The 19,540-nt window shown below is 38.1% G+C and overlaps 1 protein-coding gene and 19 non-coding genes across 20 annotated transcripts in view; 12 read left to right on the top strand and 8 right to left on the bottom strand.

Moving 5' to 3' along the window:
• zgc:85932 (uncharacterized protein LOC405875 homolog) overlaps nt 1–19,540 on the bottom strand; it is a 31,572-nt gene that overhangs the window by 366 nt on the left and 11,666 nt on the right. Inside the window, exons 9-19 of the mRNA XM_067595462.1 lie at nt 18,806–18,966; nt 16,405–16,550; nt 14,299–14,507; nt 14,091–14,136; nt 5,383–5,457; nt 5,128–5,188; nt 4,311–4,375; nt 2,556–2,624; nt 1,888–1,966; nt 417–533; nt 93–151 (exon numbers count right to left, since the gene is read on the bottom strand). Of these exons, the coding sequence (XP_067451563.1) occupies nt 93–151; nt 417–533; nt 1,888–1,966; nt 2,556–2,624; nt 4,311–4,375; nt 5,128–5,188; nt 5,383–5,457; nt 14,091–14,136; nt 14,299–14,507; nt 16,405–16,550; nt 18,806–18,966 (1,087 nt within the window). The remainder of the gene's footprint in view (nt 1–92; nt 152–416; nt 534–1,887; nt 1,967–2,555; nt 2,625–4,310; nt 4,376–5,127; nt 5,189–5,382; nt 5,458–14,090; nt 14,137–14,298; nt 14,508–16,404; nt 16,551–18,805; nt 18,967–19,540) is intronic.
• On the top strand, nt 3,177–3,249 carry trnak-uuu (transfer RNA lysine (anticodon UUU)). Its single transcript has one exon. It is a non-coding gene; the product is annotated as a tRNA-Lys (tRNA).
• On the bottom strand, nt 4,049–4,121 carry trnak-uuu (transfer RNA lysine (anticodon UUU)). The gene has a single exon. It is a non-coding gene; the product is annotated as a tRNA-Lys (tRNA).
• trnak-uuu (transfer RNA lysine (anticodon UUU)) lies at nt 6,532–6,604 on the top strand. Its single transcript has one exon. It is a non-coding gene; the product is annotated as a tRNA-Lys (tRNA).
• Nucleotides 6,880–6,952, top strand: trnak-uuu (transfer RNA lysine (anticodon UUU)). The gene has a single exon. It is a non-coding gene; the product is annotated as a tRNA-Lys (tRNA).
• On the top strand, nt 7,226–7,298 carry trnak-uuu (transfer RNA lysine (anticodon UUU)). Its single transcript has one exon. It is a non-coding gene; the product is annotated as a tRNA-Lys (tRNA).
• On the bottom strand, nt 7,824–7,896 carry trnak-uuu (transfer RNA lysine (anticodon UUU)). The gene has a single exon. It is a non-coding gene; the product is annotated as a tRNA-Lys (tRNA).
• Nucleotides 8,160–8,232, bottom strand: trnak-uuu (transfer RNA lysine (anticodon UUU)). Its single transcript has one exon. It is a non-coding gene; the product is annotated as a tRNA-Lys (tRNA).
• On the top strand, nt 8,572–8,644 carry trnak-uuu (transfer RNA lysine (anticodon UUU)). The gene has a single exon. It is a non-coding gene; the product is annotated as a tRNA-Lys (tRNA).
• On the bottom strand, nt 9,578–9,650 carry trnak-uuu (transfer RNA lysine (anticodon UUU)). Its single transcript has one exon. It is a non-coding gene; the product is annotated as a tRNA-Lys (tRNA).
• On the top strand, nt 9,936–10,008 carry trnak-uuu (transfer RNA lysine (anticodon UUU)). Its single transcript has one exon. It is a non-coding gene; the product is annotated as a tRNA-Lys (tRNA).
• trnak-uuu (transfer RNA lysine (anticodon UUU)) lies at nt 10,420–10,492 on the top strand. The gene has a single exon. It is a non-coding gene; the product is annotated as a tRNA-Lys (tRNA).
• Nucleotides 11,049–11,121, bottom strand: trnak-uuu (transfer RNA lysine (anticodon UUU)). Its single transcript has one exon. It is a non-coding gene; the product is annotated as a tRNA-Lys (tRNA).
• Nucleotides 11,425–11,497, top strand: trnak-uuu (transfer RNA lysine (anticodon UUU)). Its single transcript has one exon. It is a non-coding gene; the product is annotated as a tRNA-Lys (tRNA).
• On the bottom strand, nt 11,929–12,001 carry trnak-uuu (transfer RNA lysine (anticodon UUU)). Its single transcript has one exon. It is a non-coding gene; the product is annotated as a tRNA-Lys (tRNA).
• On the top strand, nt 12,396–12,468 carry trnak-uuu (transfer RNA lysine (anticodon UUU)). The gene has a single exon. It is a non-coding gene; the product is annotated as a tRNA-Lys (tRNA).
• trnak-uuu (transfer RNA lysine (anticodon UUU)) lies at nt 12,750–12,822 on the top strand. Its single transcript has one exon. It is a non-coding gene; the product is annotated as a tRNA-Lys (tRNA).
• Nucleotides 13,276–13,348, top strand: trnak-uuu (transfer RNA lysine (anticodon UUU)). Its single transcript has one exon. It is a non-coding gene; the product is annotated as a tRNA-Lys (tRNA).
• trnak-uuu (transfer RNA lysine (anticodon UUU)) lies at nt 14,841–14,913 on the top strand. The gene has a single exon. It is a non-coding gene; the product is annotated as a tRNA-Lys (tRNA).
• trnak-uuu (transfer RNA lysine (anticodon UUU)) lies at nt 16,164–16,236 on the bottom strand. Its single transcript has one exon. It is a non-coding gene; the product is annotated as a tRNA-Lys (tRNA).

Here is a 19,540-nt window from a genome sequence, read left to right as displayed (position 1 = left end):
GAATGTGTCATAAGTATTTTAACATATATCACACCTGTTAACTTGATCTTAGTATATTTTGCAGTTAAAACAGATAAAGAGGAAGTTCATACCTGTCTGTAGTTGATGGTTACAGTTCCCATTCCCACCATGTCATACGCTTGAAATTTGTCTACAAAAGAGGACAAAAACGATATATAATTTACATGTGATGTGGATGTGAGCATTTATGCAAATTAAACATGTTAATGTTTATAATTTGTAGCATCCAGCTCGTCTCCGTTTGTTTTTATTCCCAACCAATCAGCCATTCCCTCTTCCCCCGTCTCTCTCTCTCTCTCTCTCTCTCTCTCTCTCTCTCTCTCTCTCTCTCTCTCTCTCTCTCTCTCTCTCTCTCTCTCTCTCTCTCTCTCTCTCTCTCTCTCTCTCTCTCTCACGGATCATGCTCTCCAGTTTCATCAGCAGGTACAGGAAGCCGGGATAACTGATGGTCATGTCCGCCTCTGTGTATCTCAGTCCAACCAGCTGCATCACTAAATCATCCACCATGATCCCTGAAGCAGAGACGGAGCAGATCAACAAATCTAGATCACAATCACTTCCAAGTCTCTTTAATTGACAGATGCAGAAACAGTCAAGTGACCTCACATATTAAACTTCATATATGTAGACACTGTTATAAATGTGTCAGGGTTTATAGCATGTGAGTTCCAGAAAGTTATGAGTGAACAAAGGAAGAAAGTTAAACATTTACTTCAAAAGTAGCTCATTTAAAATGAACTCATAGTGAGTGACTTATTGGAGGTAAATCCAGTGATGGGTGTAAGTTTTTTTTTACTTCAGAAAGCTGAGAGGAAAAAAATCACACTAGATTATTAAGATGTAAATGTTTTTAAAATACTATAATAGCTTTAAGTGCACCAACAAAGGACTCTTTACTGCATATGGTCTCACACTTATCCAGTATTTGTACTCTGTAATTTATTAAATTCAAACTGTTGTAAAGATTCACTAATTTTGCCTTATTTTTTCCACTTCCTGCCGTCCCTTTTCCTTCTCACTAATTGTTTGGTTGGTTTACACTTCATTATCTTGATTTATTTCACCTGTGCACTCTGGTCCTCTTTAAACACATCCCCTCACTGTCATTCATTCTTTCACTTCTACACGGTGGCGGCAGAATTGGTGAGAAGTTTATTTTGCACCACGATTTATCCTTAGTTTTGTCGAAACAATATTTCCTTTTTAAAGATATGAGAATAATTTTCTGTGTTCATTTAATCTTGTATTTCTTTTCTTTCAGATATAGACCCATGTGTGTCTTTTTCCCCCCTTGCTTTTCCCCATTCACTTCTACAATCCACATTATTAAATAAATATCTTGAGAGTGAATTCAAGTTTTCATGGTCTCCTTCATACGCATCCTGACCGACGCTCATCACGATAGTTCAACTCCTGGAACCCTCCTATTATATACAAACTGTCCTGAGAGATACTACATTATTTTACTGTAAACTTACTTAATGCATGAATATAAAGAAAAGTGTCACCTCATCACCAAAAGTAGAGTACAGGACAAGAAACTCAAAATATAATGCTGGTTCAATATGTGGCTCAAACAATTCAAATATATATGTGACTATATCTGAAATTGAATGTGGTCAAAGTAAACATAATAAGTAAACATAATAAAGTGCCTCCACCTCTATGTGGAAAGCTTTAAAAAGCAGAGATAAAGAGGTAAAGAGAAGTGTTTTGGCTCCCCCTGTTGGTATTCCCTGAAAGATGAGGAACCTGAACTCTGGAACCAGAATCTAACAGAGGCCACACATGTATTAAACATGATAAATCTGTAATGAAATATGTATTTATTTATTTATTTATGTCGCTGTGTGTCTTCAGTCCTACCTGCTGCCTTCAGAGCGGGAGCCACCTCTTGATACTCGAGGCGTTTCGTTTTGTTCTTGTCAAACACCAGGAAGATATCCTGCCAGGAGATTAAAGACAGATTAATGAATAAAATACCGCCGACACACAGAGTGTTTATGTACAGTTAACTGTCTCATCGCTGACTAAACTGCAGATGAACACAGAGGTAAAAAAATTTTAATTTTTTTAAAATTATCAATGTAAAGCAAATACTATTCTTTTTTAATTAAGGGAATTGTGATAATCTGAGCAATGTAAGAGTATAACATGGATGATTTTATAGAGAGTTGAATCTGGAAAATAGCAGAGCTGTTGGAATAAACTCTTGAAGGATTAATATTATTGATTAACCTCATTCTCTCCCCCTTTAAAATATCGTCTCAGTGTACAGACGTGTACAGAGAGGAAGGACTGAGAATGAAAATATCTTGGACGTTATACTTTTAGATATGTTAGTTCATATATTTTGGTTTATCCCTGATATAAAATTGTTAATAATTTTGCAAATCTAACAGACAAACAGAGACAATCAGTAATTATCTGTAAATATCCAGTCAATGCGTCTGTACACAGGCAGCTTCCTTTACTTTAACCTCGTGTTGACCTTACAGTTGTGTTTTGCGTTGTGGCGCGTCGTCAAACCTTACCGTCCACCTACTGATCTTCTCCCACAGACTCTGGAACCCCGTCCAGCTCAGCTGAGCGATGCCTTGAGTCTAAAAAAAACCACTGAAGTCAAGGAAATTTAAACAATATCTCAACGATTGTGTGTGACACTCATAAATATCACAACTGAGCAGGTGATTAATGACAAGTATAGTTTCTGTATTATGTTATTTTCATTTTAAGACAGTAGTATAATTACTGTAAACTAATGAAAGCTCCACAGAAACGTTTGGCAGCCTAAACAAAATATGTTTCCAGCACAAAAGCTTTCTGGTGGAAGGAAGACGATGGCAGAATCACTTCCAACATGTTTATCCCCCTTCAGTTCAGTGAAAGAGACAACAAAGGCTGCAGGAGAGCCAAGTAGCAACATTGTGTCTGTGACAGGAAGAAACAGTAACAGAGATGTGGTCATACTTCTGAGAAACATCAGCAGACGTTTCCTGGTTGACTGTGAATTTCACTATGGAGGTTCTTGAATCACTCAATCTGTTTTTTGAGTTGAAATATCTGCTGCTTTTTTTGTATTTATAAGATACATTATTAAATAGATTGAAAATGGGAATGTGAGAGAATTCAGCATGTGTGAGGGGTCAAGCAGAGCCCGGATAGCTCAGTCGGTAGAGCATCAGACTTTTAATCTGAGGGTCCAGGGTTCAAGTCCCTGTTCGGGCGAGATAAGTTTTAAATTGCATGAAGTCAAAGGCAAAAACAATCAGGAGTCAGAACTGAAGTTTAGCCACCAAATACATCTCATATACCTGCTAAATATCAATGCACTTAAAGGAAATTATGCAATTTGTCGATTAAACTTCCTATTGTTCCTGTAGCTGCCTCTTCACCATCTTTGCTTGAGTGACTTTTTTGAGTACAGTTAATGTTTTTTTGTTATTTATCCAGATTGAACACAATACAGACTGGAAACTAGTTTGAAAGGAAACTGAGGTACGGATCGTGACTTCTAGGCCCCATTTACATCAGGTATTTACATGTGATGTGTATCTGGATACGTTATCTGGATAATGACATCCCATCCATGGATCTTTGCATTTACACCTGCTGTTAAAACACGTTCTTGTTTTCTCAGTTTCGACCACACTGTGATTGGATCTCGATATGCAAATGAGCTAAGTGGCGGACGTGTCAACAAATGTGTTGTGTCACATGTCAAGGAAACGGATGCCTCCAACGGATGTCATTTATTACTAAATCACTAATTGTGAAGGAAGACTTCTAGCTACTGCTGCTACTTGTAGTTTTTGCAGGACTTGCTGACAGGAAGAGGCAGAGCTAGATGACCTTTCAACTCACTGTGTTTTTCCTCATCCAGATAACCTTTAGAGATACAGATCTTCAATGTGTGACTGAGCTCCACACTAGAAATGAGACAGAAATTAACTCGTTCAATATAGAAGCCAGCGAGTGAAGTTCATTCCCCTGTTTTTGTTTGCTTCATGCAGATTAAAACTTCCATCGCCTGAACAGGGACTTGAACCCTGGACCCTCAGATTAAAAGTCTGATGCTCTACCGACTGAGCTATCCAGGCTCTGCAAGCACCTGAGTATTGTCCTGCAGTCCTCAAAACTACCAGGATCCAGGAAATAATTCAATCAGTTCTTCACTTCATGGTTGGCTGGTCTGTCTGATAGTGCGGACATGTGAATGTTTGTGTTTTAATCTCCAAAACTGTGTGTTTTTTAATATCTTTTCAAGATTTTTTTTTTTTCAAGGATACATCCATGAGGACCACCAGGCTCTTGCAGTGCTCCAGAGACAAGTTCTTCTCACTGCCGGCTAACACTGAACACAACAAGTAGGATTGTTAGTGCATCGCTACATTCATACATTATATTGAAGTCTTATGGAAATGTAGTCATGTTGTGAATTTTTCTTTGTGAATTTGTTTAAAACATGAGGCTTCAACAGGTTTCTATGTTGCTACGTGTAGATGTAGCATGTAAGTGTTGTGATCAGCACCTCTGCCAGGTAACGAGTGTCCTGAATATTGATATTGTTGTGTTAATTAACCCCAAACAGCCTGTTTCAGTAGGGGGGGGGGGGGGGGGGGGGGATCTGACACTAAGAACTGTGAAGCCAAACATGCTTCACAAAAAAGGCCACCGCTGTGTTTCACAGACATGTAGTAGTCGTACCAATGAGAACTATTAATATAACAATCATAATCTAATCCTAACCTTGAGCCTTAAAAACACATCATTAAAACAGAAGGTAAGTGCTGTAAAAAGATTTTAAAAAATAATAAAACTGTGAGAAATGTAACCTGAGCTCAGCAGATGAAAACAAACCACTCGGCTCTAGTTTTTGTTAACAGTTTGGATGATCTATAGATGTCTGTGATATATGAGGATTGCAGATCAATCACAGCAAAGCTTGATACTAAAGTAAAAAAAAATGAACTACTGTAAAAATCAGATATATTTTTGTTTTCTTGTTCCTGTAAGAATCTTTTGCTGCTGCTTTTTGCATAAAGTTTGTACACAGAAACAACATCAGAGATGACTTTTGGAAACAGAAGGAGAAACATCACTGACCTCCTCCCTGTATGGCCTCAGTCAGCAGGTTGTGGAGATGCACTGGTTTGCAAAACCCCTTCTGATGACACAAAACAGGAAACGTTCACAACACGAGACATAATGTCCAATGAAACACACACAGAAATGACATTTTAATGACTTCTTGTGATTGTCTGATCTTTCTGGGAATAAAGTCATTTTCCAATGATGCATTAAATAAGGTTAAAGTTAAAACTTATTTGCAGATGTTTGTGTGTAGCAGGTAAATCTGACCTGGTTGCAGTGCTTCTTGAACAGTTGTCTTGTAGTTTCAGGTGAAGGAAGAGCAGCCAGGTGAGGAAACGAAGGCTGCAGGAAGAAAATACAAAAGCTGAATACAGAAACAAGCCTTTATCTTAATAAATGCCTACCTCCAGCCTTTATAGCCATATATTGGGTGCTGTGTATTTCTTCTCACTAATGTTGCTTCGATGCAGCAGATCTAGCACTCAAACGTCAAAACCAGCCCTTTTCTCTACTCGAAATGGAAAGAATTGTTTTGTCTTGCTGTACAGATTAGCATCTATTGCACTCAGACAACATTTATAATTGTTGTGGCTTTCATTGTTTTAGCATTGTTTTGTCTTTGAGTACAGATTAGCATCTGTTGCATTCAGACAACATCCGCCAATTATCCAAACCCAGTGCGTTCTGGAGCCCGTCCCACCCTGCAGCAGGCAAGATGTGGTATAAACCCTGGAGAGCTCACCAGTCTACACCACAGGGCTACACAGACAGACAACCATTCACACTCACATTCACATCTGCAGACAGTTTGGGGTCACAAATCAAAGTAATGTGCACGTCTTTGGGAGGAACTGTGTGAGGAATTTGGAGTAGCTGAGGAAACTCACTGAGACACAGGAGCTGGGTTCCCAACACACTATAAACTGTATATTATTACTATGAAGTATAAACACTATATTAATCTGTTTTACATGTGTCTTTCTGGAGCTTTGCTATGGCCCAAAATTACAATTTAGGTAATTTTCACATTTTATGTCAGGAAGAGAAGTGAACATGCAGAGATGAGCAAAAAGAGCCTGGATAGCTCAGTCGGTAGAGCATCAGACTTTTAATCTGAGGGTCCAGGATTTCATCACCCTGTTCAGGTGGAAGATTAATATAAGATGCTTGAAGCAGACAAAGAAAAGATGCACATTCACAGTCATTCCTACACTGAACTCCTTCTCTTCATTTCCACTGTGGAATAACTGAAGTCAAATACAGCTCAACTGTAGAGGTCAGTATCTGTGCTTCAGTCTCATTTCCACTGTTGTAGTCTTGATTCAGTTAAGCTATTTGACATTTACTTAAACAATAAAATATCATTCATCTTCTTTATTTTTTTTTTCATTAAGAGAAGTGAAGAAACAACACAGAGCCTGGATAGCTCAGTCGGTAGAGCATCAGACTTTTAATCTGAGGGTCCAGGGTTCAAGTCCCTGTTCAGGCGATGGAAGTTCTAAGATGCATAATGATGAAGGTCAAATAAGCTAACATGCTAAATATCATATAGCAAGAGCGGTACAATACCTGTCATAGTACTCTGTAGTTGATATACAAGAAATCAATGTACTTTAAGGAAATGATGCAACATGAACATCAATCAAGCTGCAAATCTGGAACACCACTGTCAGTTAAACTTCCCAAAGAGGTTTTTGTTTTTTTAAAATATAATTGATTTTCTTCCTGTTTTTTTGTCATTAAAAGCAATAAAAACAACGCAGAGCCTGGATAGCTCAGTCGGTAGAGCATCAGACTTTTAATCTGAGGGTCCAGGGTTCAAGTCCCTGTTCAGGCGATGGAATTTCAAGATTTGTGATGTCAAAAAGTATCATGGGTTCAGTCACCAATTAATCTCAAAAACATGCAAAATATCTATAAGAACAGTACAATACCTGTCATTGTAGTTCACATACAAGAAATCAAGGAAATGATGCAACATGTTAATCAAGCTGGAACTTTTGAACAACACTGTTAGTTAAACTTCACAAAGAGGAGTTTTATTCTTTAAAAATATCATTTATCTTCTGCCTTTTTTTATGTCATTAAGAGCAGTTAACAACAACACAGAGCCTGGATAGCTCAGTCGGTAGAGCATCAGACTTTTAATCTGAGGGTCCAGGGTTCAAGTCCCTGTTCAGGCGGGAAATCAATGTAAGCTGCTTGAAGCAGACAAGAAAAGATGAACACTCACAGTCATTCCTACACTGAACTACTTTACTTCAGTCTCATTTCCACTGTGGAGCTCAATGACTGAACTGAAGTAAAATAAAATAACTCAGCTGTAGAGGTCAGTATCTGCCTCAATTCTAAACTCCTTTCAAACCAGTTTGGAGTTCATGATGCATCATTCTGGATCAATGAAACCTTTATAATCAAAGAAGTCAGTCAAGCTAAAAAAGAAAACTTCATTTTTTACTGAGTTGTTCAATCACAGATGGTGAAGAGGCAACTATAGGAACAGTTTGGACAACAAATCAAATGTATGAAATCTTTAGAGAAGAAAAAATTCTCTTCCTGAAGTTTGTGTTGTTCCAAAGTTGCAGCTTGATGGATGTTCATGTTGCATCATTTCATTAAAGTACATTGATTTCTTGTGCATCAATGATAGAATACACAGACAGGTATTGTACCTTTCTTAATGTATACATGCATCTTAGAACTTCCATCACCTGAACAGGGACTTGAACCCTGGACCCTCAGATTAAAAGTCTGATGCTCTACCGACTGAGCTATCCAGGCTCTACACTATTTGTTTACTGCTCTTAATGACAAAAAAACAAAACCTCACTTTGTGAAGTTTAACTAACAGTGTTGTTCCAAAGTTGCAGCTTGATTAACATGTTGCATCATTTGCTGAAAGTCCATTGATTTTTTGTGTATCAGCTACAGTGACATGTATTGTACTTTTGTTACTATAGGATATTTTGCATGTATTTGAGATTTATAGTGTGACTAAACCCATGAAACCCACTTTTTGTGATCATGCATTTCAGAACTTTCATCACCTGAACAGGGACTTCAACCCTGGACCCTCAGATTAAAAGTCTGATGCTCTACCGACTGAGCTATCCAGGCTCTGTACTACTTGTTAACCTCTATTAATGACATACAAAAGAAAGAAGAGAAATTATATTTTATTGTCAAAGTAAATGTCAAATAGCTTAACTCACTGTGCATCCTGAATCAAGAAGCTAAATTGTAATTTAAGTAGTGAAACTCCAGAAACACACATGGAGAACTGATTATAGTGTAAACGTTGTAGATTCATAGATTTCAATATGGAGGTTCTTGATTCACTGTCTCCATCCACAACGCTGCGATCTTTGAGTTAAAATCATTCCTGCAAGATGCATTATGAAGTATTTTAAAAATGGGAATGTGAGCAAATTGAGCATATGTGGAACATACAGCAGAGCCCGGATAGCTCAGTCGGTAGAGCATCAGACTTTTAATCTGAGGGTCCAGGGTTCAAGTCCCTGTTCGGGCGTCACAAGTTTTAACTTGCATCATGTCAAGCAAAAACAATCAGGAGTCACAACTGAAGTTTAGTCACCAAATAAATCTCATATACCTGCTCAATATCAGACACTAAGAACAGTACAATACATGTCTTTGTACTCTGCACTTGATATATAAGAAATCAATGTACTTTAAGGAAATGATGCAACATGAACATCAATCAAGCTGCAACTTTGGAACAACACAAACTTCAGAAAGAGAATTTTTTCTTCTCTAAAGATTTCATACATTTGATTTGTTGTCCAAACTGTTCCTATAGCTGCCTCTTCACCATCTGTGATTGAACAACTAGTTAAAAAATGAAGTTTTTCTTTTTTAGCTTGACTGATTTCTTTGATTATAGTTAATGTTGTCATTGATCCAGAATGAGGTGGAGGAAGAGTCTAGAGTTGAGGCAGATACTGACCTCTATAGCTGAGTTGTATTTTACTTCAGTTATTGACCTCCACAGTGGAAATGAAGGGAAGCAGTTCAGTGTAGAAATGACACATATACAGAGTTATATGCAGCTGCCTCCATTGAGAAACGCTGTGTGCATTTATGCACAAGACACAGCAGCGTAACTTCATTGATTATCTAAATCTCCGACACGCCGTCAGAAGCATTTGTTTATCCTTTTATCAAGCAAGTTGATGTCTAGTCTGCCGGAAAATAGAGGACGTCAGTTGAGTAGGTGGTCCTTCAATATGACCCAGGATGCATTGCGTTTACACTGCTAAAAGGTTATGGTCACATGCAGCCCAGATCACCTATGAATGTGGTCTGAATGACTGGTTCTCACACCTGTATTCAGAGTTGCCCACTTGTGATCACATCACCAAAGACAGACATTAATATCAGGTGTAAACACATTCATCATATCCTCTTCTTTGTCTCCTTCTAGCATCTTACATCGATCTCTCGCCTGAACAGGGACTTGAACCCTGGACCCTCAGATTAAAAGTCTGATGCTCTACCGACTGAGCTATCCAGGCTCTGTGTTGTTTGTTTACTGCTCTTAATGACAAAAAAACTCAGTAGAGAACATAAATTATATTTATATAAAAAACAGAAATTCTCTTTGTGAAGTTAAACTAACAGTGTTGTTCCAAAGTTGCAGCCTGATTAACGTTGCATTGAGGAGTTTCACTAATTAAATTACAATTCAGGTTCTTGATCCAGGATGCACAGTGAGTTAAACTATTTGACATTTACTTTAACAATAAAATTTGTCTTCTTTATTTTTTATGTGATTAATATAAGTTAACCAGCAACACAGAGCCTGGATAGCTCAGTCGGTAGAGCATCAGACTTTTAATCTGAGGGTCCAGGGTTCAAGTCCCTGTTCAGGTGAGAGATCAATATAAGATGCAGACAAAGAAACACTCACAGGCCCTGTTTACATCTGGTATTAATGTCTGTCTCCAGTGGACAGCTCTAAATACAGGTGTGGATTGAGATCTGATCACTCAAATCCACCACATTCATAGGTGGTCTGGGCTGCATGTGTAAATGTAATACATCCTGGGCTACATTGAACGACCACCTACTCAACTGATGTCCACTATTTTCCGGCAGACTAGACATGAACTTGTTTGATAAAACGATAAACAAATGCATTATTTTGTTTTTCATGTGAATTAAAAATGTAATCCACCTCCTGTTTTTCGTGAGTTAAGCTATTTGACATTTACTTTAACAATAAAATATCATTTCTCTTCTTTCTTTTTTTTGTCATTCAGAGAAGGGATCAAACAACACAGAGCCTGGATAGCTCAGTCGGTAGAGCATCAGACTTTTAATCTGAGGGTCCAGGGTTCAAGTCCCTGTTCAGGCGAGAAATGTAAAATGCTTGAAGCAGACAAAGAGAAGATGAACACTCACAATCATTCCCACACTGAACTACTTTACTTGAGTCTTTATTTCCACTGTGGAGCTCAATGACTGAACTGAAGTAAAATATAATAACTCAGCTGTAGAGGTCAGTATCTGCCTCAATTCTAAACTCCTTTCAAACCAGTTTGGAGTCTTTGATGCATCATTCTGGATCAATGACAACTTTATAATCAAAGAAGTCAGTCAAGCTAAAAAAGAAAAACTTCATTTTTTACTGAGTTGTTCAATCACAGATGGTGAAGAGGCAGCTATAGGAACAGTTTGGACAACAAATCAAAGTTTGTGTTGTTCTAAAGTTGCAGCTTGATTGATGTTCATGTTGCATCATTTCCTTAAAGTACATTGATTTCTTATATATCAAGTGCAGAGTACAAAGACATGTATTGTACTGTTCTTAGTGTCTGATATTGAGCAGGTATATGAGATTTATTTGGTGACTAAACTTCAGTTGTGACTGATTGTTTTTGCTTTGACATGATGTAACTTAAAACTTGTGTCGCCTGAACAGGGACTTGAACCCTGGACCCTCAGATTAAAAGTCTGATGCTCTACCGACTGAGCTATCCGGGCTCTGCTGGCTGCTCCACATATGCTGAATTTGCTCACATTCCCATTTTTAAAATACTTCATAATGCATCTTATAAATACAAAAAAATAATCTTCAGAATGAAACAGCAGGAATGATTTTAACTCAAAGATCGCAGTGTTGTTGACAAAGACAGTGAATCAAGAACCTCCATATTGAAATCTATGAATCTACGACGTTTACACTATAATCTGTTCTCCATGTGTGTTTGTGGAGTTTCACTACTTAAATTACATTATTCTCTCCTCTCTTTTTTTTCTTTAAGAGCAGTGAACAAGCAACACAGAGCCTGGATAGCTCAGTCGGTAGAGCATCAGACTTTTAATCTGAGGGTCCAGGGTTCAAGTCCCTGTTCAGGCGAAAGATCAATATAAGATGCAGACAAAGAAAAGGAAATGATGAGTGTTCACTGTCATTCCTACACTGAACTGCTTCCCTTCATTTCCACTGTGGAGGTCAATAACTGAAGTAAAATACAACTCAATGGTAGAGGTCAGTATCTGCCTCAGTTCTATACTCTTTCTCTACCTCATTCTGGATAAATGACAACATTAACTACAGCTGCAGCTATAGGGACAGTTTGGACAACAAATCAAATGTATGAAATCTTTAGAGAAGAAAAAAAGTTTGTGTTGTTCCAAAGTTGCAGCTTGATTGATGTTCATGTTCCTCAAAGTACATTGATTTCTTGTATATCAACTACAATAACAGGTATTGTACCACTCTTGCTATGTGATATTTAGCATGTTAGCGTCCTTGACCTTCATCATCATGCATCTTAGAACTTCCATCGCCTGAACAGGGACTTGAACCCTGGACCCTCAGATTAAAAGTCTGATGCTCTACCGACTGAGCTATCCGGGCTCTGTGTTGTTTGTTTACTGCTCTTAATGACATAGAGGATAAAAAAAGAGGATAAATTATATTTTTTTAAAAACAGAAATTCTCTTTGTGAAGTTCAACTGACAGTGTTGTTCCAAAGTAGCAGCCTGATTAACATGTTGCATCATTTCCTTAAAGTACATTGATTTCTTGTATATCAACTACACAAACAGGATATTATGACTACTAATATTTCTACACTATAATAATCAGTTCTCCATTTGTGTTTGTGGAGTTTCACTACTTAAATTACAATTTAGCTTCTTGATTCAGGATGCACAGTGAGTTAAGCTATTTTACATTTACTTTAACAATAAAATATCATTTATCTTCTTTATTTTTTATGTGATTAAGAGCAGTAAAAAAACAACACAGAGCCTGGATAGCTCAGTCGGTAGAGCATCAGACTTTTAATCTGAGGGTCCAGGGTTCAAGTCCCTGTTCAGGCGGAAGATTAATATAAGATGTTTAAAGCAGATGAAGAAAAGATGCACATTCACAGTCATTCCCACACTGAACTACTTCTCTTCATTTCCACTGTGGAATAACTGAAGTAAAATACAGCTCAACTGTAGAGGTCAGTATCTGTTCTTCAGTCTCATTTCCACTGTTGAAGTCAAGAGTTGAAGTCTTGATTCAGTTAAGCTATTTGACATTTACTTAAACAATAAAATATCATTCATCTTCTTTATTTTTTTTGTCATTAAAAGAAGTGAAAAAACAGCGTAGAGCCTGGATAGCTCAGTCGGTAGAGCATCAGACTTTTAATCTGAGGGTCCAGGGTTCAAGTCCCTGTTCAGGCGATGGAAGTTCTAAGATGCATAATGATGAAGGTGAGAGATCAATATAAGATGCACACAAAGAAAAGATGAACACTCACAGGTCCTGTTTACATCTGGTATTAACGTCTGTCTTGGGTGATGCAATCTCAAGCGGACAGCTTTAACAGGTGTGGATGGATTGAGATCTCATCACTCAGACCACAGTCATAGGTGGTCTGGCCGGTGTAAACGCAATGTATCCTGGGCCACAATCAAGTACCGCCTACTCAACTGACCAGCAACTAGTCCGGCAGACTAGACATCAACTTGTTTGATAACAGGATATATAAATGCGTTATTTTGTTTTTCATGTAATGGTGTAATTCACCTCCCGTTTTTCCCCTAACCAAGTTAGTTGACATTTACTTTAACAGTAAAATATAATTTCTCTTCTTTATTTTTTTTTCTTTAAGAGCAGTAAACAAAGAATCCAGAGCCTGGATAGCTCAGTCGGTAGAGCATCAGACTTTTAATCTGAGGGTCCAGGGTTCAAGTCCCTGTTCAGGCGATGGAAGTTCTCAGATGCAGCAAAGATGTTCAGCAACTGAATTTAGTCACAAGTTGTATCAGTGGTTTGCCATACGTGTCGTACACTAACTGTCATTAGTACTCAAGAACTGCTTCTTTCAGGAAATCATGTGACATGGTTGTTAATCAAACTGCAACTTGAGAACGCTACTGTTAACTGAACATAAAGAGAAAAACCTCCCCATGAACCACTGATGTGTCTCAACTACAAATGCTATGACTGACTATCAGTTACGTACTAACTGTCACTCTCACTATTGTAATAATAGTAATGAAATATGTGCACTAACAAATATCAATAAACTGCAACTTTGTGTGAGTGCCACTGTCAAACTTCACAAAGAAATATATTTGTGTTTTCAAATCTTACCAGAGTGGCAAAATTACTTTCTTCCACCTCCACCTCAATTTAATATTTGCATTGCATTGTGGGAGGATTATATCAACAGAAAATCAGCTAACATCTTTAAGTAAGCAAACATACAGACATCACACCAAAGATGTGCTAACAAGGGTTTTCAAATATGACTTCTGGACCGTCAAATTAAAAGTCTGATGCTCCACCAGCTGATGTATCTAAACTCTAATAAGACTCTCTCACATGTGCACTTCCCTCACTTTCATTTACTAAACTGATGGAAGTTATCGAGGTGCAGTTAACCTCACTAGATGAATAATTTGATCATTTAGTGAATCAATTACTGAGATTATGTGTCTCTTACCTCTGTTACTGAAGAGATGTCTTGTGCCTCTGGTTTGTTAGCTGGACTGGAAAAAATAAATAAATAAAAACACATTAGAATTATCACAAAATCATAAATCTTAATGTCAGACATCCAGAGAAACAATCCTTCTTCTCAGAGGTTCAGGTTTCCTTCCTAAACCTGCCGTGTGTTAAATTAAACGTCAATAGATTTATCCAGGACTCACGTGGCGGCGTTGCCGTGCTCCGTCAGCACCCGGAGGAGAAATTCTCCCTGCTGATTGGGTTCGGCGGTGGACGGGATGATGACGTAACGACCCGGCGGAAGGGAGCCGCGAAGAACAACCTCCCGATGTGGGGAGTAATTTGGGCTGCGGAGGACCGGGCGGAGCACACGCAAGTCCTCGGGCGACAGGTGTGAATTCTTAGAATGGGCCTGAAGAGACAGCACACGCTTATAATCTTATAATGAGTTGTTAAATGCATTTGTTCATGTTCCAAAACTTAAACGCCAGAGGTCAGATTTGTATTCCTGTTCTTGTTGTCTGCTTCAGGCAGCTTAAAACTCCTCCTTGACTTAAAAATCTGGCGTTTCTTATTCCCAATACACTGTTTCATTTTAACCCTCCTGTGTAGTTTTTAAAACATCAATATGCTTTAAAAGCACTGTGATACTAGGTTTAAGAGTTCTAAATACAAATGAGACCAGGTCTGAGAGTTTTAGAAGCTTGAGGAGAGTAAGACTAAACTGCTCTAACACTCCCACAGAGCCCGGATAGCTCAGTCGGTAGAGCATCAGACTTTTAATCTGAGGGTCCAGGGTTCAAGTCCCTGTTCGGGCGAGACAAGTTTTGAAACGCTTGATGTCGAAGGGAAAAATAACCTACAGTCAGAGCTTGAAGTTCAGTCAACAAATAAATCTAAAATGCATGTTAAAGTCCTACATGTACACTTCTTAATCACAGCATTTCTAGTATGGACCTGAGATAAAGATAATGACTCAACATGAGAATCAGCAAATCAAAGAGGTTTTTCTCTTTGTGTTTAATTCAAAGTGTCATTCCAAAGTTGCAGTTTGATTGACATCCATGTTGCATTATTTCCTTAAAGATCCCCTCAAGACATGTTTTAAGATGTATATAAAATACTGTCTGCACACATGTGCACTATGCTAAAACTAATAAAGGTGAACAGCTGTTTTCTCTCTGTTTCCTGCTCAGACACATGAACCATTTCTACTGGCAGAATGCGCTTAGATTATTTATTAATTATTTGTGTCTGTATTTATTGATATTCTCATTGGGAATTCATTATTTAATAACCCAGAATATGATCAGCATGTCTTTTGAACGCTGGAAATTACTTATAAATGTTTGAGGGAAAATGTAAATTATGTAACTCATATCAAACTCGACACTCAGCCTCACGTGTGACTGAATGGAAATGATGATAAATTATGTAAAATATTAATTTGTTTATAATGTGTTTCTTGCTGACAGACAGTCTCTCTTGGACTTAAATGTAATTTTGTCCATAATAAAAGTTAACAGGGGAAATACAAGATCATGAAGAGAAAACTCTTTCTAATAAATGAATAAAGTAGTTTATGGTTCTTTTATTGATCAGATCAATAATTAACAGAGATTTTTAACTAGAAGGTGAATCAGAAAACAAATAAAATATAAAACTTGGGAGTGATTCACTTGAGTTTAATCTGTAATCTGTCTGTCTCCACCCAGTGATGTTGTGATGCATCGGATCAGTCTGATCAGCCGCAGCGTTTAATCAGTAACTGATAATCATAAGAGGGCGAGTCAGACGGTCAAAGACTTGTGTGAAGGCTGCTCTTGTGTCTCCTCACTCACAGCTCCTCAGAGATTCCCCCTTGCTCCTCGGAGCAGGAATAAGAGCTTTGAGACGGCCTTCAAGATGGTGGACCAGAATGACTTGCAGTTTAAGTGAGGAAATATCAAATAAGGGAATTAAGAGACACCTTTAGTGTTCAGTGCAGATTATAAACCATTTAGGTCAGAATCTAGATACAGCTGGTGACTAAACTCAGCTGCAGGGTGCATGCATCTTAAAAGTTCTCCGCCTGAACAGGGACTTGAACCCTGGACCCTCAGATTAAAAGTCTGATGCTCTACCGACTGAGCTATCCAGGCTCTGCTCACCTTGGCACACATGTAGACTTCTCTGACTCATCTCCACATCATCAGACGCTGCTTGGTTTAAGGTTATCATACTAGGTGAGTAGTTTGATAATTTAGTTAATTAATAACTGACATCAAGTGTCTCGCTGTGTGTGTGTGTGTGTGTATGTGTGTGTGTACCGGGTATATATGCAGGGCCAGAGCCAGGTTAATGCCTCTGCGTCTCTGGTGTTTCTGCATCAGAGCCAAAATGAAAGAGCAGGTCTTCTGAGAGTTGTCCACATGTGACAAGACGAAGTGGAACTGAGGGTTTCGCCAGAACCAACCTGGAAACACACACACACACACACGCACACACACACACACACACACACACACACACACACACACACATACACACACACACACACACTTTTATAGTCAGCACAAACACTTCAACTACTTTATTTACACATACTAATGTCAAACTTAGAGTATATAACATACATATAAGGGTTAATATGTTATGAAGACATGTAAGGTCTCAAAAAGCATGATGTCACCTTCTACACAGACTGAACAGATGTTTGGCAGCTGGTTGGTTTGAAAGCTTCCTCATGAGGACAAACAACTGCATCTTACAGATGTTGCAGGTACAAACTTACACTCAGTCACAGTCACATTAATTTGATATTGATCACGGACTATGATCAAATCTGATTTTAGTCAGTTCCATCTTTGTCTTTAATGCTGAAATGTCCTCTCTAGACAGCTGACAACTGTTTCCATTAAAAAGCCTTTTATGTCACTATCAGGACTGCTAATAAAACTCTTGTTGGTAACATCTGCACCCAAAGCATCAAATTCAACATCAATAATTTTTCTGCTTAGATCTTTAATTATGTTCAGTTGTGTAGCAACAGTATAAATATAAAAGCACAAACATTAAGGAAAATGGCTCTAAATCCAAAAATGCTACAAATTGTAAAACACATACAAAAGTGAAAACACAAACATTAAGAGAGATGCAACATGCATCAAAACACATATGAATGCAAAAGCACAAACAATAAAAATGCGCTTCAAATGCAAAAATGCTGCAAATTGTAAAACACATCCAAAAGTGAAAACTGCAATACTACAAACAAAATGTACAGAATTTGTTGGATGTAATTTGGATCACATTTCATTATTGTTTGTGCTTTTTCTTTTGTGCTTAGGAGCCATGGTTGCTGAGTGATCAGTGTAAACTGGATTGTTGCTCATTTTGGTGGACTTTGTGTTCTCATCCATGGTAACTGAATCAATGAGAACCTTTATCTGAGGAGATGCGCCCTAAATTAAGCTTACATAAGACCACACCTACAGACAGACACCACTTTGGTTCTGTTATTAAAAACTGTATAAATAAACTTGTCTCAACTAATCCTAATGTTCAGTGAATCACTAACACTATACAAACAGTTCTCAGAGGCAGAGCTTCCCTGAAACAACAATTCTAGCTTTGAAACCCCCTCCACCCACACCCACACACACACACACACACACACACACACATCTTTGATGATTTCACATTAGGAAAGGTGTCCTGGAACTGATGAGCTACCATTCACACCTACTTCACTCTGATTGGCCAGCAGTGCAGAGGTGAGAAAGGAGCCGGGAGTTTAACTTTTATCTCTAACTCTGTTTTTCACATTCCTGACACAATTATTTCTGCCACACTATGGATGCCTTTGAGGAGAGACTATCTGAAAATGTGGGTCATTATACCTGTATTTAAACAATATCATGCCTCCAACCCCTCCTCCACTTCAGTGATGTCATGTAACTGAGTACATTTATGCAAGTACTGAGTATTTCCATGTGATGCTACTTTATACTTCCACTCCACTACATTTCAGAGGGAAATATTGTACTTTCTACTCCACTACATTTATTTAACAGCTTTAGTTACTTTTCAGATGAAGATTTGACACAATGGATAATATAACAAGCTTTTAAAATACAACACATTGTTAAAGATGAATCCAGTGGTTTCCAACCTTTTTGGCTTTTGACGTCTTACATAAAGCAATACTTTAACTACATCAAGCTCATAATACTTATGTACTTTTACTTAAGTAGAATTTTTCATGCAGGGATTTTAGCTAAACCGCTAATATAGACCTGTAGCCTAAGTTAAAAGTTTCCTGGTGATAATTCCATCAATACAGCAACACAGTCGTATTCGTAGTCTCTCTTTGTAACAGAATTACCGCTCTCACTCAGTAAGGTGTTGTTTCACATAGACTCTGCTGTAATTTATTTTGTAAATCTGCTGTTAATAAAAGTCAACACTTCCTGCAGATGTTTCACAGCTTTTGAAGGAAATCCTGACTGTTGTAGAAGGCTTTCAATGTGAAACAGATGTTGAATGTGCATTACAGTAAATCAACACTGCACATGGGAGCATATCAGAAAAAAAACAGGCTTCATACTCCAATATGATTCTTAAAAATTGCATTAAAGCCGCAGTTCGAGAGTTTAGTGAACAATCATCATGCACAGAACAACACACACACAAAAACATTTTCTCATTATGGATCGTCATGCGTCTTACCCCGTGAGGGTGGGCCTCCTGCTGAGATGCTGGGCACCCATGTCCCATGATGCATTATGCAGGACCACGGCTGCATGCTGTAGCCTGGTTCATTGAGAAGTTCAGTCAGGTGACACACCTCCATCGTCTCAAAGTTCTGACGGAAGTCTGACACCGACATCCTGATGGAGACAGAAACACTCGTATGTTCACCAACAAGCCAGTTTCCTCAAATACTGTGTGTGGTGCAATCGTTCCAAACATGTTAGACGACAATTTTATTGTTCTCAATAATTAAACCTGTTAATGTTCCATTTTAAGAACTAGTTTTTATTTTGAGACTATTTACATTTTAGTGGTATCAAGAAATGAAATGGAGATGTTAATACATGCTTTTATGTCATCATGTTTGGACTACTGTAATTCTCTTTTTACCTGCCTTAATAAATCTTCCGTACACTACGCTTACAATCTGTGCAAAACGCTGCTGCTAGGCTCTTAACCTATTTTAACCTCACTGCACTGGCTTCCAGTTCATTTTACAATTCATTTTAACAATTTATAACTTAAAGAACTCTACATGGCCAGGCTCCACAGTATATTACAGACCTTCTGCACCTCTACACCACCAACCCAGCTCTTAGATCCTCCACCCAGGGCTTTCTAAGTGTCCCTCGTACACATTTTAAGACTCAGGGAGATTGTGCATTCCAGTCGGCAGCCCCTAAACTCTGGAATAGTCTCCCAATAGGCTTA

This window comes from Thunnus thynnus, chromosome 7, assembly GCF_963924715.1.
Source record: "Thunnus thynnus chromosome 7, fThuThy2.1, whole genome shotgun sequence".
Taxonomy (NCBI): Eukaryota; Metazoa; Chordata; class Actinopteri; order Scombriformes; family Scombridae; genus Thunnus; species Thunnus thynnus.
The sequence above is the reverse complement of the archived record's forward strand: the minus strand, read 5'-3'. Positions and strand labels throughout refer to the sequence as shown.